The 27,567-nt window shown below is 34.1% G+C and overlaps 1 protein-coding gene across 1 annotated transcript in view; it reads left to right on the top strand.

Annotated features, from left to right (window-relative positions):
* Window positions 1-27,567, top strand: part of dar1 (dendritic arbor reduction 1) — a 127,817-nt gene that overhangs the window by 83,535 nt on the left and 16,715 nt on the right. The window contains exons 2-5 of the mRNA XM_075305960.1: window positions 5,767-6,409; window positions 10,423-11,549; window positions 11,708-12,368; window positions 20,218-20,277. Coding sequence (XP_075162075.1) covers window positions 5,767-6,409; window positions 10,423-11,549; window positions 11,708-12,368; window positions 20,218-20,277 — 2,491 coding nt within the window. The remainder of the gene's footprint in view (window positions 1-5,766; window positions 6,410-10,422; window positions 11,550-11,707; window positions 12,369-20,217; window positions 20,278-27,567) is intronic.

Here is a 27,567-nt window from a genome sequence, read left to right as displayed (position 1 = left end):
AAACAATTTCATAAAGACAAACTCAAAAAAAAAAACAAAACATTGTTTTCTTGCTAATTGCATTTTCCCTCACATCTTTCTCACATCCACGAGGTTTTTTAGTTCTTAGCTCCTTTTTCTGTAATACAAACAATTGGGCACCGTGGAGCAGTGGTTGCTATGTCATGCCAAGGGTCGAGGGTGCTTCGACCGAATACCAAACAGTTTTTTTGTTGACATATATTCCAGATATGTTCGGAAGAATCCGAAAACATGTTCAACATTACATACTACTATATTAAATGTTTACTATGAACTGTTCACTGCTCTTTTCTGACTTAAAGTCAAAAAAGAACAGTGCTTGATATAAACGAAATGGACTGTGTTGTTGGTTCAAAAATATTTTTTTTATTGAAAAAATAAAAATTTTGTAACAAACGAATTTTTTTGGTGATAAAAGTTTAAAAGCAATTCAAAAAACTCTAACAAAAAAATCGTTTTCGGTACACGTTTTCCAAACGTTTTTTTTTCTTTGCGTGCAGTAGAAAAATATTTATCTACAGGGACCATTTGCTTTCACATTAAATGAGGTAATTTAGTTGAAATGTATTCAATTTAGAAAAATATGAACTAAATAAAAGAATTCCTTTAAGGATAGGCTTATAACCAGGAGCCACCGTGGTGCAATAGTAAGCCTGTCCGCCTTGTGGGTTCAAACCCAGTTTCGACCAAACACCGTTTGGACTCGCCTATAAAAAGTAGGTCATTGCCATTGAGCTCAACGTAGAATCGGGCAGCACTCAGTGATAAGAGAGAAGTTCACCACTGTGGTATCACAATGGACTGAATAGTCGACATGAGACGGGAATGCAGGGCTGCCACTATATCTAACATAACATAACCAAATTATGTACCTATGGTGATTTATATTCGCTGTTATTTTCGTAATTGAAGTAATACCATCAAACAATTAATTGCTCAGTTTATTTAAAAAAAAGGTTAGAGACAGTTGTTTCATCGCTTGACATAAATGCGGTTTTATTTGTTTTTTAAAGAAAATAATTTATAACAAAGGGAATTTTTTGTCTAATATTTCGCTCCGGAATAAAGAATTTTTTCTTTGGCAGTACATATGCATGCATGTGTCTATCAGATGATTGCAAAGGCTCTCCTTATAGCTATAGGTTCGGTTAGGTTTGGTGGCAGCCCGAGTATCAGGCTCACAATGGACTATTCAGTCCATTGTGATACCATATTGGTGAACTTCTCTCTTATCACTGAGTGCTGCCCGATTCCATATTAAGCTCAATGACAAGGGACCTACTTTTTTAGCCGAGTCCGAACGGCGTTCCACATTGCAGTGAAACCACTTAGAGATGCTTTGAAACCCTCAGAAATTTCACCAGCATTACTGGTAACTTTTTGATTTTAGGTCGAAGCAGGAATCGAACCCACGACCTTGTGTATGCAAGACGGGCATGCTAACCATTGCACCACGGTGGCTCCCTTATAGCCATAACATTAATTTCGTGTGGTGTCTCCTCTCATTGTCATACCATCTTCGTATATACCATATAGAGCTTTCACATTAACATTAACCATCACAAAGAAAGAAGACACTTTTCTAAGTTCTTTTACGATACTCGTTTCTACAATAAATTGTCTTTGCCTCATTGTGAATGTGTACAACTTGACCATAAAAGAACGGTATTTCGCGTTAAAAATAAATGACATTTTTTACAATTTGAATATACAAAGTATGAATTTTAATATTTCTGTATGTAAGTGCGAGTGTGTGTGATAATGGGCACGCACAAATATGTTTTGTGTTTGTTTTCCTCAGTACATGCTGTCAGTGTGCCACTAGGAATAACATTAACATTTGGTAGAGGGGAAAAGTATTTTGCAGTTATTAGAGTGCTTTAAAAATTACATTCGGTGGATTGGAGTTGGTTATACATTTTTCTCTCTTGTTGAAATGTTAATCGATTGGTATTCTTGCCATGAACTGACCGAAATGATATTAATAAAGTTTATTAAAAATTTGTGTTCCTTCTTATTGTTATTAAAACTGAAACGTTTGAATTGTTGGAATAAATATGATGATAGAATATTTATACATTTTGTGAGAGAAAAGAGATAAACAATGAAAGCAATTCCATGCCTTGGCCAAACGAAAGACTTAAGGCATAAACTTGTTGAGCACATCACTATATGATTTATGAATTGATTATAAATCAATAGGCTCTTAAGATGTGTCAACATATCAAAGCAAATGATAGCATTTTATTAAGATGTATGCTTTTATTGCTTCATTTGTCTTAGAGGTAACTTGGAATATTTCTCTTGCATTATACCGCCTAGATTGATATTTCGAGTAGATGTCGCTGTTAGGCATTCCACTGAATCAGGTGATTTATGTCTTCTAATAACAAGTACATACGAATGCCTAAAGTCAAACCAAGCCGACTAAATAGTACCCCACATTACTCAATTAATAGTATTTGATACATTTGGAAGGAGTTGTACCCCAAACATCTTTTCGGTTTTCTGTGTTCTATGATGGTTTTTATAATAATGCGCATAATTCATCCATATTTGCTACAATGCTTAGTTTAGTTTAAGTGGTAGCCCGAATTGATTCAGGCTCATTTAAACAATTCAGTCCATTATGATACCACATAACCTAAAATTTTCTATTACGTATAAGCACTTCTAGTTTTTTATCGTTGAAACCACCCAACAGTTTTTGCAGGCGAGTTTGCAAAAAAAAGTACGGCTCATATAACCGATATTATGTCTTTCGTGCATATCATCACAGTCTCAACTGTCAGGGCATATTTACAATATCTGACCCCAAAATAAATTTTTAATTGCAATGGGGTGTTTATTTATTCTGGCTGAGAAGCTGTACCATCTGCTCAATATGTTCCTGTAAATAAGACAGCATTTTTGTTTTGTTTGTAACTTATTTTTTTTTCAATAAAAATATTTTTGTGAAATTAATTACAAAAAATAACGACACCAGTGCCCCACTAAATTAATATGTGCCACCAAGTTAATGTTATTGTCAAAATTTTATTTTATTGCACACCTCACGCCGAGTAAGCCAATAGTATCGGGAAAAAATCCAAAAATATAATTTATTTATAAAATGTTTAGCAAAATTATGCAAATGACTGCCAGTAAAACCAGATTACCAGCAATCTACTTCCTCTCGAACAAATTTAATTTGCAATAATTTTTATTACTGCATTCAACAAAAAAGTCGCATACAATATTCAAAAAACAAATTGCAAATTGTTCCGAAATGTGACGTTGCTAATCAAATCATTCGAATAACTTCTCTTAAACACATTATTGCCGCTATAGAAGGCAACTTAATGGAGCTTTAATCCGAAGATTTTATTTCACACCAAACACCAGGGTTTTCCACACATACAAATGTACAGTCATTTCGGTTTAATCCAATGTAAAATCCCCTTACAATTGTGAGAATTCAAGTGGAAATCTACGCAAAGCAAAATGCGCTTAATATTTAAGCCTAGCAATATCATAAATTTTCCAAACATAAATGTCTGTTTTCTTTATCATTTAAATGGCTGGAAACGTTAAAGAGCTTAAAAGTTGCAAAGAAGTAGAGACGGACTGACGGTATTTTCAAAAACAAAAACATACGCGCATGCGTACAAACAATTCGAATATATGGACCCTGTGTAATTATAATAAAAATCACATAAACATAAGATTTGATATGTACGTATGGAAGAGAAAATGCTAAAGCATAAGAAAAGAAGATCCACACTGATCGTAACCAAAAACTTTAGATTTGAGTTCACACTTTATAAACAAATGCAAAAATCCAACCAAATTAAGAGGAAATAATGTTGCCGGCCACTCAAGTGATGAAGCCAAGTATCATTATGGTCATAACGATCATTTTGAAGAGTAAGTGCTAAAAGTAACACTTAATTTCATCTCTAGCATATGGTTAGTAGTTATGCTGGCTTATTAACCATACACCAGTAATGAGTGTCTATAGCAATGGTTAAGATTTTTGGTACCGACGAAATTTATGGTGATGAAGAGATGATATGAAAATCAATTAAAACAAGTATATACGGCCGTAAGTTCGGCCAGGCCGAAGCTTATGTACCCTCCACCCTGGATTGCGTAGAAAACTTCTTCTTCTAAACACTGCCATCCACAATTGAATTACTAAAGTTGCAGTAACGCTTGCCGATGGCTAAGTATCTTATAACCTCCTTACACCGCCTTCTAAATTGTATGTAAGCCCATACATGGTATATATTAATTCAAAAAAGATCGATTAAATACGTATGTAATTCAGTTTGACAAAATTTTCTATAGAAATAAAATTTTGTATAGAAATAAAATTTTGACAAAATTTTCTATAGAAATAAAATTTTGACAAAATTTTTTATAGAAATAAAATTTTGACAAAATTTTCTATAGAAAAAAAATTTTGACAAAATTTTCTATAGAAATTAAATTTTGACAAAATTTTCTATAGAAATAAAATTTTAACAATTCTATAGAAATAAAATTTTGACAACATTTTCGATACAAATGAAATTTTAAAAAAAATTTTCTATAGAAATAAAATGTTAACAAAGTTTTCTACAGAAATATTTTGTTGAAAAAATTTTCCATAGAAATAAAATTTTGGTAGATTATTTTTGGCTCGAGTGGCAACCATGATTATGAACCGATATGGACCAATTTTTGTGTGATTGGAGATCGGCTATATATAACTATAGACCGATACGGACCAATTTTGGTATGGTTGTTAGCGGCCATATACTAACACCACGTTCCAAATTTGAACCGGATCGGATGAATTTTGCTCCTCCAAGAGGGTCCGGAGGTCAAATCTGGAGAACGGTTTATATGGGGGCCATATATAATTATGGACCGATATGGACCAATTCTGGCTCGGTTGTTAGAGACCATATACTAACTCCATGTTCTAAATTTCAACCGGATCGGATGAAATATGCTTCTCTTAGAGGCTCCGCAAGCCAAATTTGGGGATCGGTTTATATGGGGGCTATATATAATTGTGAACCGATGTGGACAAATTTTTGCATGGTTGTTCGAAACCATATACTAACACCTTGTACCAAATTTCAGGCGGATCGGATGAAATTTGTTTCTGTTGGAGGCTCCGCAAGCCAAATCTGGGGATCGGTTTATATGGAAGCTATATATAATTATGGACCGATGTGGACCAATTTTTGCATGGTTGTTAGAGACCATATACCAACACCATGTACCAAATTTCAGCCAGATCGGATGAAATATCCTTCTGGTAGAGGCTCCGCAAGCCAAGTCTGAGGGTCCGTTTATATGGGGGCTATACGTAAAAGTGGACCAATAGGGCCCATTTGCAATACCATCCGACCTACATCAATAACAACTACTTGTGCCAAGTTTCAAGTCGATAGCTTGTTTCGTTCGGAAGTTAGCGTGATTTGAACAGACAGACGGACATGCTTAGATCGACTCAGAATTTCACCACCACCCAGAATATATATACTTTATGGGGTCTTAGAGAAATATTTCGATGTGTTACAAACGGATTGACAAAGTTAATATACCCCCGGCTATGGTGGAGGGTATAAAAATTGTGATTCTAGTTGAAAAACTAGAAAATAAATGAAACAAAGCATAGGCAATAGAAGCATGGCTGCTAGGATAATTTTCTATGTTTCTGTTCAGAGGATTTAACATCTTTTCGTTTTTATTCTTCCGGTTTCTTTGTAGTCTCCCGAATTGGATTATCGGCATGAGCTGATGGGACGTTTGCACAAAATCGAACCTAACGTGGAATTGGAAGTATTGACAACAACAGCCACGGGGACACATCACCATCATCTGCATCACCACCACCATCATCATCACAGTTTGAGTCATCTGTCTCATCAGCAAGATCATCTCCAGCAATCCTACGAGCCCCTGCATGGTTATAACAATAGCAGTAATCAACACTTCCAGCAACTCACAAATAGCAACAATTCCAGCAATAACAATAGCAGTAGTAACAACACGAATGGCAACAACAATAGCAGTAACAGTAGCAACAGCAGCAATGGCAGTAGTGGTGGGGCGACATCGGTCAACAGCAATCATTTGAACGATCAGTGGCACTCGAACACAAACAGTAATCATGATCAGTCATCCCCATATCCAGGTACATCTCATTCAACGGTGGGTTCAACGGCAACAACCACCATTTCAGTACCCACACCCACCGTCTCCGTAATGGAGCAGCAGCAGCAACAGCAACATCCCAACAGATCACCTCAACAATCAGCGAATACAGCAACACCCGCCACCACATTCAATTACGATGCCACAAATCCCTACTATACCCCAGCTTCGGCTGATGATAAAGAATATTTATTCGGTAAGTTTCCATTCTCCACCGATTTTACTTTAAACTCTTGGTTGTTCTTTTAATTTTTTCGCTAATGCTGTCATTGTAGTGGCCAATAAAATATTCAGCGTAAATTTAACGCTAGTTTAACATTTATATTATTGACTTGAAGACGCTGTCAATTTATTTCTCATGGTGCTATGTTCATCGATTGTTTGTCAGCTCCAGCTCATTCATTCTCTCTGCCCCCTTTTCCTGTATTTCTCCAGCCAGTCGGACAGACGCTTGTGTAGTCTCATGTCTTCACATCAATGAACCATGTGTTGTAAGCCTTAACTAATGGTGTTTATTTATTTAAATATTTAATTATGCATGCCTCCAATATTGTTAGTTTGGTTGTGGTCCCTGATTCGAGTTTGGTCCATTTGCTTATAATGACAGCAGTGGAGAAATTAAGAAATATGATCTTCCCTAGAAGAAGAAATATAAAAAAAAAATAAATGAATAAATATTGGCAGCTTCATTGATAAGTTGCCAAACAAAAGACCTACGAAACAAACTTGCTCACAAAAACCGAAACTCATACACCCTCAAAAAAAATCGCTTCTCTAACATAGGTTCCAAACATATTTTGCAGGAAGCACATATATTATTGGATACTGCGGAAATAGTAATATATTTGTTTTATGTGAACATATTATATGTTTGGAAGCATCACATAATCTTCACTTCCACGAAATTTTATAGTTCTGGGCACCTTTTTCTTTTCATTTTATAATTTTTTTTAAATGTTACCTTTCACCTGGACGGAGAATCGAACCGAGGACCATACAGTTTGTAAGACAACACACTATCCACTGGGCTACGTAGCTGTTGTAGTCACCAGTAGACAATTGTCGTTATAAGCTACATTTATATAGCATAGTTTCCAGCGCCCACGAGCCCATGCAAACATAACCTTATTTAGCTGAAACTTACATTTGTTGGCCACGTGGAGCTGTGGTTAGCATGTCTGCTTTGCATGCAAAGGGTCGTGGGTTCAATCCCTACTCCGACCGAACACATTTTTTTTTAATTTACACATTTATATTCATACTATATTAAATTTTTATAATGAAACTTCGAAATGTGGGTTATTAAAGATTTACAGTCAGAAATATTTTTTATTTCAAAAAACTGTTGTTGGTATAAAAGTTTAAAATTTTCAAAGTTAAAAATATAAAAATATAAAAGTTCTAAATTCAAAAACTCTAACAAAAAAAGAACGTGGGGTCGAGTATATACATACATAAATAATTTTATAATATACACATAAATTTATTTAGGCGTGAACAGTCTTTTACTAGCATTTAACACCATTTTAAATGCATTTAAAACTTATTGTACTTAATTTCATGTTTATCTTTAAGGCCGGTTTTGCCTTTCACTTTTCTTTAATAATTCATTTTAAAGAAAATAAACTTTTTCAATTGTTTTAGCTGCAAAACTAGAACTTAATGCCAGCTTTTATATTTGAAGGTGTCCGTCAACTCCTCTGGACTACTTATTAATAAAGAGGAACTAAACTTTGTTTTCATACATTTTACTGTTTAATTTTTCACCGTTTCCTCCTTTTTTCATTTTACTGTTCCAACTCTAAAAAGAGTATAGTGCTCTTTCGTTATTTTTATGAAGATCCCTTTGTAATTTTTGTATATTTTCCACCGTTTTTTTTTTTTTTAAATTTCCTTTGCTTGAATATTTTGACTTACTCCTCGTACGTTCCGATTTCTTTTAACGAACCAAGAAACAAATTGTGCCTATAATGCCAAACTGATAAACAAAACACATGTCCACACATACATAAAATGCTGCTCTCAAGGCGAAAACAAATGCTGTTTTTTTTCAAATGTCTATTCTCTTGGTTCAAATTAAATAATATTTAGTCTTAAACATATTAAATTTTTGGCCTTATCATAAAACAGTTTTCCGAAACAACATACAAGCGGTTTCACAGAAATTGCTCTCTTTCGATTCTCTCGCTGTGTTATTTTGATATCTTTCATCAACCCTCCCGGTTTCCATCTCTATTTTTTTTCTATCTGTCGCTCTCTGAATAAAATATCACAACATATATATGTTTACTCGAAAGTTGTAAATTTATATATGTTTGCAGTCACACATATTATTTTTATGAAACATTCATGCCCCAAACCTAATATATTCTAACATATTAACATATGTGTCCCAAACATTTAGTTTTAGTTTAGGAACATTACATGTTTGCACTTAAATATATTGTGTTTAAAAACTGTGCCCGAAAAACATTTTGTTCATATCGGAACATATGAAAAACATATTTTTCTAACAGTGTATATACGACGACCCATATATGAATTACTTATCAAAGACAGGCTCTTAAGAAGTGCCAAAAAGTCAAGGTAGATTAAATTATGAGAAATTTATTAATACGAGTATTATTGTCAAAGGCGAGTTTTAAAATCAAGGATAACTCTTAAAATTTGGGGTGTTAGGCTTTTCAATGTGCCGACTTTAATTTGTGTTTACAGGGAGAAACATTTCTGTTTGGGCAGAAAAATGGATTTTAAGTTCAATGTTGAAGAAGGGGCGAGAACATTCATTGACGCAAAAAGACACAAAAATAACATTTTTTTTGTTATTTGTATTGCTATATGGTGTTGGTGGCCGGAGGAACATTTTCAGCTAATGGTCTTTCTGACGCATTAAATAAAACACTTACTGATGTCCTTAATGCATTATTGAATCTACTCTTTTAGATGAATTGAACAGGAGAGTCATAAGGTTATGTGAGCTATCGTGTTTAAGTGGTACTCATAACAATGCCAGATCTGCTAAACACTCTGGCGAAATTGCTTTTTGAACTTTATCCAGTAGTGAAATGTGGAGCAGAGAACTGCAACCGGTGGCTTTTTTTCGTATTGCAATCTTACCCACAAAATGCCGGTCGCAGTGAGTAAGACACCAATTACCATGTGATCTTTTATAATGATACAAATGCGAGAATAAAAACACCACTAGTATATAACAATGTTCGTATGCAGTGTCTTGCAATCTTAAACCAACCGACATCGTAACAACGCTCGGTAAACAAAAAACCAGTGTGGCACTTAAGTGTGATTGCATGCAACAACAACAATTACTAGTAGTACTGGTATTAGCTCAAGAGAATTGAGAGAGTACCAAATAAGAGAATACCAAACTGCTGAGATATGGGTAACCAATTTGTGTGATTGCTTTACTACGGTGTTTTCGAGAGACCAACACTCATACTAACAAACACCGACAGTCGTCGGTTGCAATTTTTTTTTTACCAATTGGTGTTTTAAGATTGCAAATATTGGTGTTTACTAAATACACTGGTAGGTTGCGGTAAATCGCAGCCGTTTTCTGATGTGGAGTATAAAAATACGTAAATGGAAACGTTAATGGGCATGTACAATTCGGGTACGATACGATACGCCGATGGGCAAGTACGATTCCAAATAAACAGATCAGTTTTCATGTCCTTACAAATGACATTTACTAAATTGAATTTTTGCCTTATCCTTTGAAAAAAATATTTCAAAGCGAGTTGGATATAAGGATTTCTCTAATACTTGTGTTTATTGGGTTGAGTCATTTGTGTGAAAGGATTTTCTCAATAATTATTCTCTCTATCTCCCCCCAGATTTTCCCCTTTTATTCCACTGTCGACTTTGTGAAATTAGGCTTTTCGCATTCTGCAAAATACATCAAAATTTATCAGAAAATAGCTATACTTTTATGCGAAATAAACTTTTTGATAGCGTAAAGCAATTGGCAAGCTATGTTCATTTGACAGGAAAGAATTTTCTTCTTTCTTGCTTAATTGCGGAAATTTATTCTTAATGCATGATTTACATCTATGTTTATGATGTATGGCCGACTCTGTGATCTTTGACAAATTATTCCAGTTAGTTTTTATTTGTATTTTATTCAAACCACTTTAATTATTTTTGTTCAACAAACACATTTCCATTGGATTTCTTTTTATTTTCATCAAGACACCAAAAATAAAGAGGCTCTTTGTAATTCCTACACTACCATAGATGATCCATATGGTCGACCAGCTCTGTGGGAGGAAATCGCTAGCTCAATACAAAATATCGATCCTGAAAATGCTCTGATCTTAGGCTCAACCAGTGCAACAGCAACTTCTAATCTTAATAGCATCACCCATCATCACCACAGTAGCTCTACAAGTTCGTCTACGGTAGCAGGAGGAGGAGGAGGAGGAGGCTCGGGAAGTGTCTCTCTAATGCCACAGGTTAAAATGGAAGCAATCGATGACACGTTACTTGAGACTCTGTCAACCCCATTGCTCAGTCCCTTGGAGATTAAGAAAGAGAACGTTTCGAATAGCAGTCTAACGATGACAACGTTAACAGCTCCACAAACACCCACGCAACAATACTACCCGCAACAACATGGCTATGGCAATTCAACGCAACAGCAAGAACACCACCAACATTCACAGCAACAACAACATCATCAGCACCAACATCATCAGCAGCAGCAACAGCAACAAAATCATCTGCCACAATCGCAACAATTATATCAGCATCATCCGAGTTTGACGGAAGAAGGTCATCACTATGTGGTCACCATCTATCCCAATCAGCATGGCCAACAGGCCCAGCAACATGCCCCACAGCAACCTGTCTTGCACAGTAATAGCAATAGTCCAAACCAATCGAATCGATGCAGTAGCACGGCAAGCAGTCACAATGCTGATATGGGTGTGGGTGGTGGTGGTGGTGGTGCCGGTGAAGGATCCTCCAATCTGTTGCCACTGAATGTATCCTCGGAGCACTTAGGATCGTATCAACAATACGGTCACAATTATTTAAGTGATAGTCTAAATACGGCAACAACACAAGCTCAAAACCCAATTCACCAACCCCACTACCAGCATAGCGTTTCGCAACACCAGCACTCTAAACACCACCAGCCGCCGCATCACAATCATGCCCATGGGCAACATCATCAGTCGCTAGGCTCCCACAATTCAACGTCCACCACTGCCACGGCTGCTCTGCAAAATATTAAAAATCTCAACAGCAACAATACCAATGGCAATAGCAATAACAATAATTATACGTCAGCAACATATCCGTGGCATAGCACACAGGTGAGTGTGAGTTGTATAGAATTTAATTGTATTTAAATCTATAGAAAATGAGCTCTGGCTGCTAGTGCCCCGCCACCTCTACATTATGTGATCATAAATGAATCTGTTTGAATTGTCAGATTAGTAGTTTAATTCTGTTTGCATTTTCTACTCCACAGCCTTTCCATAGCAAATACCAAATACCGGCTCCCCCTCCACCCACACCTCATAGTGCCATGCAAAATCTTCATTTATGTCCACCTGCTGCCATACCCGCAACGCAATCGCAAACCGGTAGTGGTGGTGGTGGTGGCACCAATAATAATGTGCGACATATGTTTGTACCACCTTTAACACCTCCTAGTTCAGATCCCGGAAGTCCGGGTAGTTCATTGGCAGCCGCAGCAGCACATGCTGCTGTTGGTCAACAACAACCTCGTCGCACTACCCCACCTCCGCCATATCAACAGCAACTGCAACAGCAGCTTTCGCAACAACAGGGTCATCCACTATCCGCCATCTGTCCAAGCGGCATAAACGTACATTCTGGTACTACGCCATCAGCTACAGGCCATCTAGTGAGTCCGGGTCGTAATCTAACCGCATTGGGCCACAACAACAGCTCGCTTCTAGCGAATTCAACGGCCAATGGCAGTGCCGCCAATCACTCAACGCCAACCAGCGCTCAGAATAGCTCTAGCACAAGGGGCGGTAATTCAGCAGCCACAACACCTGCTCATTTGGCCAATCTCATTGTGCCAACAGTACGAACGGTGCGCTACAATCGACGTAATAATCCAGAGTTGGAGAAAAGACGGATACACCACTGTGATTATGTCGGTGAGTAAAATAAGATGGCAAGGATAAATGTCCTTTTTTGTTGTTGTTTGTGTGTGAGCATGGCATTTGTTAATCATATTCGAGATATTGGAATTTCCTCTTTTCCTCGCTACTCTGTTCATGGTGAAAAATCGCACAATACCAATAGAACTTTGAAGGGACAACATAGAGATATTAAACATATTTATGATTAATATTATGTTATGGAATTAAATTAAATTTATATTAAAACAATTAGATATGACAGAAAAGACGACAACTACTCAGCACTGCAATATGTAAGTTATGGTTGATGGAAGTTAGTTCCTTTTATGGGAAATACAATTACACCCAGAGAAGGAAACATATTTTAAGAGCAAAATGTTATATCTTACCGAATAGATGCTGCGTATGACAGAGGACGGTGATTCGAAATCCATAAGTAATAATCTTTTCCGGGAAGGTGTCTTCAGTAGAACATTGTTGTATGTGAATGATGGCAGAGGATATTTATGTTTCGGTGGGGCAGAATTTTCGTCCCTTGATATTTGTTTTTCGTAAGAAGACTCCATATTTTCATTATATCCATATATTCATTATATTTCAAACAACAAATTCAAATCATTAAAAAATTTTATTTGATAGTTACTCATTTTTTGCCTCTTGGGAAGATACAAAGATATTGCACCACTGTGACCCATTATGACATCAACAGAAAAAAGTTGATGTTTGTTGCTTAAGTCTTTTGTTTTCATGCCCAAGCTTATCAATCGATTGATCCAGTTTTGTCATTTTCCCTGTCATCCACTTAGCGTGGGAAATTCACCATATTTTCTCAACTGAAGAATTTGCGGTGAATTGGTATTCGTGATTGCCCCTAGCCAAGTGTCCGCCTTTGAGTGCGATTATATTTTTTTTTGTCAATTTTCACAGCACAGAAATTATTTATGTTGCAGCCGTACATAACTTTGACCATAATTCGATACTAATTAATACATTTTTCCCATATTTGTTCGGCATTAAATAATTAATTATTATGTTGTGCAAAGCACGCACTTGGTGGCGTTGACCATAAAAGGTTGCAGAAACGACAACACAATAAAAGCCGCAACTCCAACACAAAATGAGCCGTTCAATTTCATTCCAAAATGCGCTGAGCTTAGCCGGGTTGAGTTGAGTTGAGCTGAGCTGAGTTAAGAGTCAGGCTTCGTATAGTTGCAGTGTGCTAAGTAATTACCACTTAAATGATAATTGATTAAATGTTTTGGGCGAAAAAATGTCACACGCTATACACAATCCAAATGTTGTGTTGGTACTACAATTTTAAAAAGCAAAAAACAAAAAAAAATGGATTTACGGAAGAAATGAATAAAAGTACAAAAATTTCCTTAAAATCATGTAAGCCAAACATGATCGCTTTGACATATTTTGAATTGGAGCTCGCATCTTCATTTCCTTTTTCCCTCACGATGAACCTATGGAGCATGGAGCTTGTTTCATTTGTCACATGTTGTGTTGCCCTGTCTTTTGTGTAGAGTTCAGTGTATGGTGTTGTCATTTCTGCTCATGTTGCATGTTTATGTGTGTCCAATCAGTGCCTAAGATCACCTAGTTTTTGGATGTTTGGCTGTTTGTCTGTCTCTTTGTCTCCATGGTTTGATGTGGCAACAAGTAGAAAAACGGAAAGAAAGAGAGATGCTTATGTGATGCTTACACCTCTTCCAGCCAGCCAGCCAGCCTGGATGGCCACTCGCTTAGCAGGAGAGACAATCGAATGGGGTGCCTAGAAGGAAAAAGTGGATTTTCAGCATTAATGTCATGTTATACAACTTACGGTCTTACGGGGAGATGTCGACTACGAGAGACTGTGGGACCTCAGCTCCGATAAATCGGCTTCTGCTGAATAAAGCGGTCGATGTATGTAGTCCAGACTGATACATCCATCCATGGATCTATTGGGGCAGTATACAACAAAATTGTGCATGTTGCACATGACAGCAACAAAGCTTACAATGTCATAGAAGTTTTTGTTGAACTCATTTTTTTTTTTACTTTCAGAAGTCTTTTAGAGGAACAATCTTAGCCTAGTTCATGTGTATGTGTGAGTGCGTTGAATGTTATGCTCTAGTTTTTGGTGAAATATATATTTTTTTATTTTAATTAAAATAAAAATATACGGACATGTGCAATAGTGTCATTAAAAGATTTCCTTGCATTCTGTCAACACTTAAAACATTCCTCTAATGATTTACATGGGTTTAGTTACATTGTTAGCTCCTCAGAGGACGTTTCGATGTTGTTTGATTCATTTTTTACTTATAAGTATAAGTGGAGATCATTTTATTCATATGATGAAAAATCTCAATGTTTTTAATTTTACATGTTACAAAGACTTTACCACCATGGAAATGTATTGCGCGCTGAGTATTGTGGTTTTTGATTTAAAACTCAACCAAATTCCAAAACAATTTAAAAACCTGACAGATGTCATATCTGGTATTTCATCATAACAGTGTGGCTTCTGTGAACAGCCTGGTTTGTCAAGTCATTACAGAACTTTTCCCTTGTTCCTAATGGGATAGAACATAGGAGTAATTTTTCATATTCTGCATAGCCCAAATGTTGAAAGTGTGCCTAAGGTTCACAAATACACCTTAAAAATATGGCAAAACGCCAGAGCCCTTATGACAATATTGTGAGTATGGGAGTCACCATAGCGCCTCTCCGTTATGTGCACGCATCATTTCTGGGTATAACAGGATAGACCTGCAAATACTTGTGTTATTCTGGGTCAAAGTTATCTATCCTCTCATATGTATACCACGGCACCGACACAGTATACCCTGCGCCAGGGAAATGAGCGGGAAAGCAAATTTTGATTTTTTGGAGAAATACTTACAAATATACGAGTAGTGGGAGTAGGATGAAATATTACTAACCCCGATGAAATTATGAAGAGAGTCTATGACACATCATGTATGTATCATGTATCACATATCTTCATCTGTGGTAAGCCCAAGCCTGCAAACTGTAGTTATCCCAAAAATAAATAATCGGTAAATGTATTATCGCAGTATCGATTATGCCGTCTGGGATATGTTTGACACGAGCACTGTCATCCGGATTCGGTGTTAAACGACTTTCGGACTCAGCTAAGATATGTTGCTCGCTTATCATTGAGTTAAACACAACATCTAGATAGTCTGTGTCTATAACAACATCCTACCACCATACCTAACATAACCTAACAAACTAATTCGTACGATTTTTTGATGAGTACCTTTCACAGCCAAATATTTTCAATAAACAGAGTTTCACAAATCCCTTTAAGCCATAATCGAGTCATTTTTTCATTATGCTGAAAACCTATTGAAATGAAGATGACAAGACCTATGAAATATACTCTACAGCCTTCACTGGAATAGCTAAACTGCCGAACGGCAAATACCTAACAATGCAACATACAAGGCAACACAAATGAGCCTTAAACCGAAATTGGTTAAATAACCGACCAAAAGAGAGCATGTGACACTCATATATACCAATTTTGGCTCGTAAAGTCAGTGCCAGACCATAGAAAATAGCAGATCTTGTGTCTGCCCGAGTTTTTCATGTCCGTCTTCTGTATGTGACTTTGGGCAAGCGTGTGTCTGCTTGTCCGTCCGCTCATCTGATGGCTGTCCAATAGATATATGGTATATGTCCCGTCCGCTGCTTGCTACTCTATGGGCATTGAAACTCATTCCACTTTGCAACGACCAAATGAAGTTATTATGACATAAATGCACGCATCAGATTGTTAAGATTATAGATTGACATCTGAAATGTATAGGTAACGACAAAAACAACAACAGCGATAACAACATTGTCGGTAGCTGCAGCATTGTTACAGACACCAACAACTCTGCAATACAAATATGTTTGTCCATCAGTCTGTCTGTTTCATTTTAAAAGCCGAGTTAAGTTGTAGAACGATATACAGTCATCCAACCATATTAAGATCATCAGGAAAAACTAAATTGAAACTTTCATGCGTACCAAAGTGTCTATATTTCTGTCCATACTTACAATAGTCCGTCTGTCTGTCTGTCTGTCCTTCAATCGTTCGTCTTAAGTCTGTCCATATATACATACTCCTGCTACTGCCTGTTCACCACTAAAGTTATGTTTGTTTACCAAGATTCTTACGGTATTATTAGCCGGGTATTGTTAAAGTGGTTAAATATAGAAATGGTTGAAATAATGGAAAAAGCGTTAACTGAAGTTTACCAAAGTCGACATTTCAAATATTTTTTGTACGTGCTGTAGTGGTCAGGCCAAGAAGACCCACAAACAAAGCGCTGGTGGGGACAATGAATTGCTTTAGCTTTGGAGACATTAACTGATAGACGTCACCTATAACAGCAACAATAGAAAGACTACTGCTGGAAATATCCCATTAGCTTAAATAAATTGATGAAAATCAATGTACGGTAGGGTATGAAATATGATTGATCGTCATTAGCGACCACTGAAATGCTCTACATATCCGGCAATGGGTGATAAGATGCTATAAAAATGGATGGTAGCCAAGAAGAAAAAAGTTTTTTTTTTTAGTAGTGAATCAATTTAAATCTGATTTTGAGGTGTTTATGCCCTAAAATAAATTGTGTGGAACCTTTACTTAAAGAAAACTTTTCACTAAAATAAATATGAAAAATATGATACGACACAAATTTATAACAATTCGGCAATAAATTTATAAAATAAAAATTGAAATAAATCCAAATCTTTATTTTTATTTGTGGTAAAATAAATAAAAAAAAACAATTTTAATTGAAAAAATGTTGCTCGTATTTTAGGACTACTAATAAACTACAGTTCAACAGCAATTCGTGTGACTACTTAAAAATAGTTTTGAATACTCTGAAATGGTTTAAAATTTCCAAGATTATTTTTACATTTTCGTCCAAGCAACGACTGCTTTACTTGCACAGCGTGGCAATGGGTACCATAAACAAAGATTTATTTGTCTTCATAGAGACAACATTGTCAATAAAAGAAAACTTCGTTGTTCTAAAATTTCGTAGGAAATAATTATTTATTATGCATATTCGATGTTGCCTTTGGCGTTCGCTCATCTATTTGTTGGCTGCAATGTATATGCTATCTTATTATCTGAAATGTTAAAGCAGTCATATAGGTAATTATCAAGCGATCGCAGGGATTGTTTTTTTTTTTAAAGTCGAAGTGGACTTACTCTAAAATAAAATTGAAATCAACTTTTTGTGTTTTAATACATTTGATAAAAATTTAATCTTACCATCAAAATATAAACCACATCGGTTCAGACTTATATATAGAACCAACATGGACACGGAAGACTGTTTTTCATATGTTTGTGTGCAAAAATTATATGTTTGGAATTCAAATTGTTTAATACAATGTTTTAAAATGCAAAAACTAGCATAATATGTTTGGGAGATATATGTTAATATGTTAGAACATATTATGTTTGGGACATAAAATGTTTGTAAATATAATATGTTTGGATGCAAACATATACCAATTTAGAAGCAGGGTATACACATATATGCGTTTAGAAAGAGAAACCTAGAGAGTATGCTGCACGTAAAATAATGGAAGTAACCAATTGGCGCCTTAAAAATATATCCACACAAAGAAAATTTCATCAAAATTTTTTACTACCAGTGTATGCCCTAAGGTGAAACATATATGCTGGAACAATACAAACAATATTTTGTTTGAACCAATCCTGAAAATATATGTATGCTTGAAGCAAAATATGTTTGGGGTATATGTTACAGAAGCGATTTTTTTGAGGGGTATATGTTACAGAAGCGATTTTTTTGTTTTATGAATCTTATTCATTAAGTGATGTTCTTAAAATTTTGTACAATATAATTTTTATATATTTATATAATTTATAGTTTTTGTACATGAGAATAAAGAAAATAAAAACTAAGCAAAAATCCGTTTTTGGATATAAAGAAATTCTGGAGTTTTTACATCATACGCTGACCATTCGCTTTTGCCTATTATAGCGTACACTATAACATTAAACCTTCTCTACTCTTTTTTAAGTGGAAGCTAACTTTGTAAATGCAACGTGCCTATAAAGTATGGGCCAAACAAGTGTATTAACAACAAACCCAAAGAAGAAGTATTTTCGCTGTAGTAAAATAAAAAATATTTTCTCAAAAAAGTGGGAGCTATGTAACATGCGTAGCACGTTCAATTTATTTTAAACACGTCTAGAAGTTAGAAAAAAAACTTAGTTTGCTTTTATAGCAAGATGACTGCGTATGTGTAGAGGTCTACAGTCAAATAGTTTCATTCCAATGGACTTTCGGTTTACTTGTCTATTAAGTACTCTTTGTCAAAGATTAAAACAATAATGAGGCAGAAAGGTGCCAGAGAGTGTGAAAAAAAAATAACCATGGAAAACAATATAGAGGAAAACTCATGTAAATTGTCTTCAAATATACATTTAATTTTTTTATATTTGGTAATGTGAAATGCAAAAAAGGATTAAAAGGCTATACCACTACCACTCTTTGTCGAAACCAAAGTCGTACACACTCCAACGTAATTAACTTGAAGCATTTTGGGAAGATCGAATTGCCGTTCTTCAGTGATTGGATTTGTGGCAAACAAACTAACTGGCTAACCACACAATTTTGCCTCCGATTGCTGTTTTATTTGTACGATGTATTTGTCTTAGATTTTTCCCAATACCCAATTGACCCAATAAACAACCTTAATTTGTGTTATTTAAAGCCAGAATTGCACTGCCTACATTCAAATAATATTCGTTGACTGCTTGAGCTGCTGGTATGGTGTGTCAGCACTAATATTTCCAATATTAGCCATATCAAGATGCAAACCAAGCAAAAATGTTTGAAGAAAATCACCACTTAGACATAGATTGCGAGGAAAAACTACCACATGAGACTGGCTTGGAAAAAAACGAAGAGAGGGGGCAGGCATAATAATAAGACATACCACAAATAAATCCATAAAGCTATCGAGCAAAACAATATAGGTTGGATATGGTGTTTGGTAAAGCGCATTGAGCACCATTCGATTTGCACAGCATTCGATTGGCGTTATTTTCCATGGCGAACACATAAAACACGACAAGCAACAGGTTGCCAACATTCAAATAACATGCAACATACACCGAACCCAAGACGAACGATATTGGTATATAAATGGGCTTCCACCTCCCTCATAGATACCCTGCCTACCTTCTTTCACCACAATGGAGAAAAATCTAAATTGTTGTTTGCCACAAATAAGGTGGCTATTACTGCCGTGTTGTCGTAGTCAGAGCATATCCACTATGTGTGTTGTTGTATTTAATATTTCTTTTCCATTGTTTGGGGAAATCTCCTGTTTTGCACCTCGACAACCGAAATACTTCAATTTCAAAATTACATTTACGGTTAGTTCACCTGATCTGCCATGACAACAGCATAGCGAGGAGTCTGAAGGGAAACAAAAACTTGGCTTAACAAGTGGCAGAAAAGGGAAGAATATTTCGGTCTGACCGTTTGCCTCGGTACAGGGAAAACGCTACCACAAAATTCGTGTTATTGTGGTAAAAATTATTGCTATTAAAATGATTTTTAACCCAAAACTAAATAAAAAATATGTGATTTTAATTTATAATTCGACGAGTTTGGTTTCCAATTGCCATGCCATACCATGCCATGCACATATAATTTTGTTAGATTCATGAAAATATTTTGCTTGTTAACCTTTCTAATAAACATTGTTGTTTTTATTGTTATTAGATTTTTCATTCATTCATACCTTCTTTCTTTTTTGTTTGTTTGCATGTCTCCCCACTTTTTGTAACTGACAGGTTGTACAAAAGTTTATACCAAAAGTTCACATTTAAAGGCACACCAAAGGATACACACAGGTAAGTCTCCATTCGAGCAAGAAAAAGAAACCAAAACAATCACAAATATTTATTTCCAAAAATTTATAGATTCGTGTATTGGGTTTGTGTCTTAAGTCTTTTGTTTTGTATTAATTACAAATCAAGGAAAATTAAATACGATATAAAATAGTAACTCTATTTTGCAAAACAAGCAACACACGATTTAAATATAATATTTTTTATTTATAATTAATAGCTAAGTTCACTGCAGTAAATTAAAGAAGAGAATCCATCAGGAAAATAATGTAGGGTTATTTTAGATACAAGGTTATTTAGATGCGTTTAATTAAAATATTCTAAAAATATCGAATTGATTATATAGACAAGAAAATTTGTTAAACATTATTTGTCTTATTTTATGAAAATTTCGTAAATTGAAGGAAAAACTTGGATTTAAATTTGGTGGATATATATTTAGCACTATACCAAGTTAAAAATGGGCACGTTTATGCAGAGAAAATTTATGACATGTTTTGAACTTCAATTTAATTAATCGCACTTCAACTCAGTTATTTAAAATTTCAAGAATTTTATTTTATTTACCAAATTTTTTCATACCAATCAGTTAAATTTTATAAAAATTAATGACTGTTTTTCTTAGATGGTAGTAAAAACGACAATAATTTGACCCTCAAGTCAGTAACGTCATTTTTTAATATGGTGCAAGAATTTTTTTTTACCAATTTTAAAGAAATTTCTACGGTTAAGTAAAAACTGACCTAATCTTTGTGATTTCAAACTATATCAGAGTACCTCACTTTAAATAAAATGTTTAACTAATTTTAAGCAGTCGCATTAAATTCTTGAAATTTGAACTATCTAAGTAGAAGTGCCATTAACTAAATTGAGGTTCAAAACTTGTTATAAATTATGGGTGATTATTACTTTAAATTGATACATTTTCCATTTTTTGTTGAAGGCATGAAACATGAACTAAAATACACTAAAATGGAAAAATTCACAAAAATAACCCAGCAATAAAAGCTACGCCAAAAAAGTAATGAAAATGTTCTTAGGACGGATTTCAACAGCCGTTGCACTGAATTTGCATCACATTTTAAGGTGTGGTCCGAATTCAATGTTTTCGATGTGAATTATAAAATTGTGTCATGTGTTGCCAAATAAATAACTTTTATAATTTTTTATGATTTTTAATGCATTCTAATGCTTGTCTAAAACGTTTGACTTCAAATATTTTCCAAAAATGTGCACTTTTTCTAGAATGGATTTAGAATTTTTTTCGATAAAATTGAAATAATTTGTACCATTTTATTAATTCTTAACCTATTTGAAACAAAATATTTTAAAATTTCTTATTAAAAATATGAAGAAGCGAGTTAAAAAAAATTGAATCAAAATAACTTCCTGTGTAGTTAAAATAAAGACCATCTTTGGGAGAGCATTTTTGGAAGTGCTTTTAATGTTGTGCCTTTAGAAGAACTTCCAATTTTTTTTACTGCACACAAAAAAATATTTTTCTGATTCAATCACGAAATTAATTGATCCAATTAATTTTTTAATTGAAATGTCTTCAATCACCGAAATGATAGTATCAATTAAAAAATTAATTGACAGTCAATTAAAAAATTAATTGATCCAATTAAAAAATTAATTGATACTATTAATTTCTGTGATTGATTTTTATTTCAATTAAAAAATTTGTTGATTCAATTAAATTTTTAATTGAATATTTTTCAAAACTCAATTAAGATTTTAATTGGAAAAATTTTCGTGAAATTTTTTTCTGTGTGGGTTCTATTAAAGCAGATCATAACCACGAGAAGGGTATCTTTTAACATAACAAATCAGCGCATACCCTCCACCATGCATATTTAACGGTGCTCGCCACACATACCTGAATGAATATATTTAATTAAAGTACAGATCGTATTTATTATTGGGTTCTTTCTAAAGAATAGAATAAAGACCATTAGTGTAAAATACCCCCAAAATGTTTACTTACTGGGAAAGATTATGTATTTATAGATACAAAAATGTATATAATATTAAGGAAAACTATCTTTTAGTAATATGAATATTATAATATAGTTAGTTCCGTTAGTCATTACATTTGTTGCTGTAATACTCTGCCTTTTCAAATTATTTCAATAAAATATTTGATCTCGTGCACCAATGCAATTTGCATATTCAATGTATGTGCAGCTATAAATAAGAATTTTACATTTATATATAAGAGCACATCAAAAGCAGCTTATATGAATATTTGAATATGATGTGACATAATCAAGATGTGATTGAAGCTTTTGATATTATATCTTGATTATGCCAAGGAAAATCATTTTTCAATTGTAAAGTTTAGCATATTTCATATAACCTAATAAGAGTTGAAAATACGTTTTCAGATGCTGCCTAAATGTCCAAAAAAAATTTAACATTTTGAAAATTGTTAACTGCAATATCAATCAAAGAATTTTGGTTTGCATTGTTCATGAGCTGTGTGTCACTGGAACTTGGTTTTGTTATTAAGGAGACACCTTTTGACACGAGATGATTAAGAAAAATATTCTGACATTTTCACTTATTTGCATAAATTGTTTGTGGTTTATGGAGATGTTGGCTGTAAGGCCAGCATTTTTGGTGTTTACACCCAAAATATTTTTCACAGCATAATTTTTTGGTAAAATTTAAAACAGTCGACACTAACTACCATAAACTTCTACGGCCATGGCGTAGATGGTTAGCGTGGAATAGCGAAAATTAAAGAAAAAAATGAAGCGACTCAAAACACATTATTTATAATCTGTGAAAATATCACATCGACAAGTTTGCCACATCCAAAACTGCAAAATATGCCATTGCAAGTCATAAGACAAGCTTTTATTTTGCAGGCGGTGAAGAAACAAAATCTACATATCATTGATAGAAATAATTGTGATTGCATTTATGCATAAACTATTTAAATGTCAATTGATAGCTAAAACGAGCAATGAACGAACGAAACCCAACACCCAACTAAATGAGTAACCCACTTTGCCAAGCAATAACAACTTATCGCTGTGACCAGTGGCATTGCCACCTAATGAAATAGATGCCCGAAATGCTAAAGGAACATTGTCAGAGTTATACACAGAAGTCACCAGAAGTGAAAACTTGTTCGAGCTCAAAGTAAAATAATTCGCATTTGATGTTGTCAACCAATAGAAATGTGAAATATATAAAACGCCCCTTTGTACAGCGAATAGAAAACTAACACAAAAAAAATTGCGACCATGATGCAGAGTTTATGTATTTTTTGTTTTTGATAATACCAATATCTTCCCAGGCTTTTTGAAACATCCATATGACATATTTCATCAGGTCCTATTGTTACGATGTAAAAATGTTCGTCTTTATGCAAAAAGCTGCTTTATATCGAATTACGCGAATGTCTAAACAAAATTTAATATTCGTTCTTTATATCCATTTGAAATATTAAACAATAAATAAGATGTCCCGCATTGTTCTTTTTGCCTAAATATATGTCAATTTTAGATAATATTGAATTCGTGGCCTCTAGTGAAATTTCTGGTATGCCATTCATCATGGTGCACGCAAAGAAAAAAAAAACGTTTGGAAAACGTTTTTCTTTTGTTAGATTTTTTTGAATTGCTTCGAAAATTTTAAACTTTTATCACCAAAAAAATTCGTTTGTTACAAAATTTTTATTTTTTCAATAAAAAAGTTATTTTTGAACCAACAACACAGTCCATTTCGTTTATATCAAACACTGTTCTTTTCTAAATTTAGGTCTTTAATGTAATGTTGAACATTTTTTCGGAATCTTCCGACCATATCTGGAATATATTAAAAAAAAACTTTGGTCGAAGCAGGGATCGAACCCACGACCCTTGGCACGCAAGTCGGACGTAGCACCACTGCACCACGGTGCCCAACTAAATGTATTTTTCTGTTAAATAAACTTTGTTTAATCGGCTCGTGGGCGCCGCAAGCTATGCTATATAAATATAACTTATATGGGTAATTGTCTATTGATGACAATACCGGCTACATGGCTCAGTGGATATTGTGTTGGCTTACAAATTGCATGGTCCGCGGTTCGATTCTCCGTCCAGGCGAAGGGTAAAACAAAATTTTAAAAATTTATAAAATCGTATAATTTCTTCTACATTGTTTGTATTACAGAAAAAGGTGCTAAGAACTAAAAAACTTCGTGGAAGTGAGAAAGATGTGAGGGAAAATGCAAAAGAATAAACGTTTATCACAAAAAGTATATACTTTTCTTCCAAATACACTTCCTTTCAACGAAAAGCAAATGAGAAATGAACTTTCTTTGTCTAAAATTTCGTTTGGGAGGAAAGAATTATTTTTTTGCGTGTGAATATTTGGAACTCGGCCATAGTTTAAAACCTATTTGAAGGTGATTAAAATTATTTCTGTAAATCTGAAAAGATTAGGGTCGAGCCTTCATTCGTATTTCAAATAAAGGACAATTGATTTTGGTTCATTTCTGTCGAAGGGCAAGTCACTTCATAATTTGCGTCATGTTTCAAGAAAAAAATAAAAACATTTAAAAATTTGTTCTCTTTTTTTCAGACTAAAATGTAAACGTATCCATTTTTAAAAGTTCATATGAAATTCATATGAAACGAAATGAACTTTAAACAATAGATAGCCTTAAATTGATTCGAATTGGATTGGTGTGATTTACGGAAAAAAGGCTCAATCTATCCACTCAAATTTTCTTTGATTGTAATACATATTAAAAAAATAACTGTCGCTTTTTCAATAAAGTCTTTTTTACTAGAAATCAGAAAAATAATGAAAATAAGAGAATCGATCTCTTTAATTATGCACCACTTTGATTTCAAATTCTTTTTACATCTGCTTTGTTTTGAAATTGTTATCGCAAAATAATTTCAAATGTTATCAAAAATAAAAGCCATAATAAATCAAAACGTATGTGACTATTAATTACAAACGTTGCACACATGAATCTCAACATTCAACATGGAAACAAATGCAAATTAGAAAAAAAGAAAAACTAAACATAAAAATGAAAACAAATGGCACAATTTATTTTTATTAATTTGTGTGCTTGTTTCTGTAATCAAGCATATATTTGTAGTTAAATGAAATAAAATGTTTGCAAATGCAACAACAGCAATAACGACTACCAAGACATTGGAATACATGAGAAGCGTTAGCTGAGGAAAAAAGTCTACATTTAACGACGACAAGTCCGCAAAAAAATTGCACAAAGCCAACATTTTGGAAATATGTTTGTTGTAAATAAAGATTTGGGAGCATGTAATCTGAGTCACCGTTAAATCATGGTCCAACAACAGCAGAAGTAAATGTCCAAGACAACAGTCTCACCATAAGCATAGACGCCCCATCTACAGCTAATTTTGCATTAGCATCAACCGTCTAATGCAACACCGCCTTGCTTCAGCAATAGATGGTCATCAAGTTCTTTTTTTGTTTTCAAAATTCGGTGTTCATGTTATGCCTCCTCTTAAGCGTGGTGGTACTATTGAATGATGCAACAACGCGTATACTGAGAAAAAATATAAATTATAAATTAAAATTTTAATTCAATTTGAAGAAATTTAGAATTAAAAGTTTAATAGATTCCGTAAATTTTTTAATAAAAAAAAATTAATCACAAATATTACTAGAATCGACTGAACTTTTAATGGGATCAACTAATTTTTTCATTGGTTGATATAATCAATGTCGTAATTGAAGTCATTTCAATTAAAAAACAGTTTGATCAATTAATTTCGTGATTGAAGTCAAAAGATATTTTTCTCTGTGTAGATAAGGCATAAAAAGAGTATATAAAATCTAAACAATCAACTATGCTACTCGGTTTATATAAACTGACCACAATGGGAATTTAAATCACGTTTCTTCACCTCAGATAGTTCATACTTACCCACACAACATACAAAATACTGCAATGGAAAATTATTTAGTATAACGGCAGCGAATATACAACAGCGAATATACAGATCACTCACCACCTCATCTAAATGGCTAACCACAGCCAGAGATTTTTTTATCAACGAGGGCCACTTACAAAGCAGATTAGATGATTTTTTTTCCTTATACACGCAAAAAAATAATTCTTTCCTCCCAAACGAAATTTTAGACAAACAAAGTTCGTTTCTAATTTGCTTTTCACTGTAAGGAAGTGTATTTGGAAGAAAAGTATATACTTTTTGTGATAAACGTTTATTCTTTTCCAGGATGTAAAAACAATTTCATTAAGACTAACACAAAAAAAAATTTTTTTCTGGCTAATTGCATTTTCCCTCACATCTTTCTCACTTCCACGAAGATTTTTAGTTCTCAGCACCTTTTTCTGTAATACAAACAATGTAGAAGAAATTATACGATTTTATAAATTTTTAAAATTTTTTTACCTTTCGCCTGGACGGAGAATCGAACCGCGAACCATGCACTTTGTAAGCCAACACACTAACCACTGAGCTATGTACCTGTTATGGTCATCAAGAAATAAATATCCATATAAGTTATATTTATATAGCATAGCTTGCGGCGCCCACGAACCGAATAAACAAAGTTTACTTAACAGAAACAAACATTTAGTTTGGTACCGTGGAGCAGTGGTTGCTACGTCTGACTCTCATGCCAAGGGTCGTGGGTTCGATCCCTGCTTGGACCAAAGTTTTTTTTTTTTTTTTTTACATACATTCTACATATGTTCGGAAGATTCCGAAAAAAATGTTCAATATTACATTGTACTATATTAAATTTTGAACTGTAAAATGTGTTTTATTAAAGACCAAAAGTCAGAAAAGAAGAGTGTTTGATATAAACGAAATGGACTCTGTTGTTGTTTCAAAAATAACTTTTTTTATTGAAAAAATAAAAACTTTGTAACAAACGAATTTTTTTGGTGATAAAAGTTTAAAATTTTCGAAGCAATTCAAAAAACTCTAACAAAAGAAAAACGTTTTCGGTACACGTTTTCCAAACGTTTTTTTTCTTTGCGTGTAGAAACAAACACTTCGAGGAGTAATTTGTTTCAAATTCGAATAAACGCCACAAACTTAATTTCCTATAAAACCCAAAGATAACATTATCCCTATCTACTAATTTAGCGTAGAAACTATAATACTTAAGGACCCCTCGCCTTCCAATAAGTATGCGTGACAAATAAATCATTTAAAGCTCATATACGATGCCCAGATTCTAGCGTCGTTTCACATACCGTGTGACATGCAGTTCGGGCCATAAATAAAAATTCCTCATAAGAGGTTAGCATGTAAGACCAAAATA

The sequence above is a fragment of the Haematobia irritans genome, chromosome 4 (genome assembly GCF_050003625.1).
Source record: "Haematobia irritans isolate KBUSLIRL chromosome 4, ASM5000362v1, whole genome shotgun sequence".
Lineage (NCBI taxonomy): Eukaryota > Metazoa > Arthropoda > Insecta > Diptera > Muscidae > Haematobia > Haematobia irritans.
This window is presented reverse-complemented; position numbering and strand designations above follow the sequence as displayed.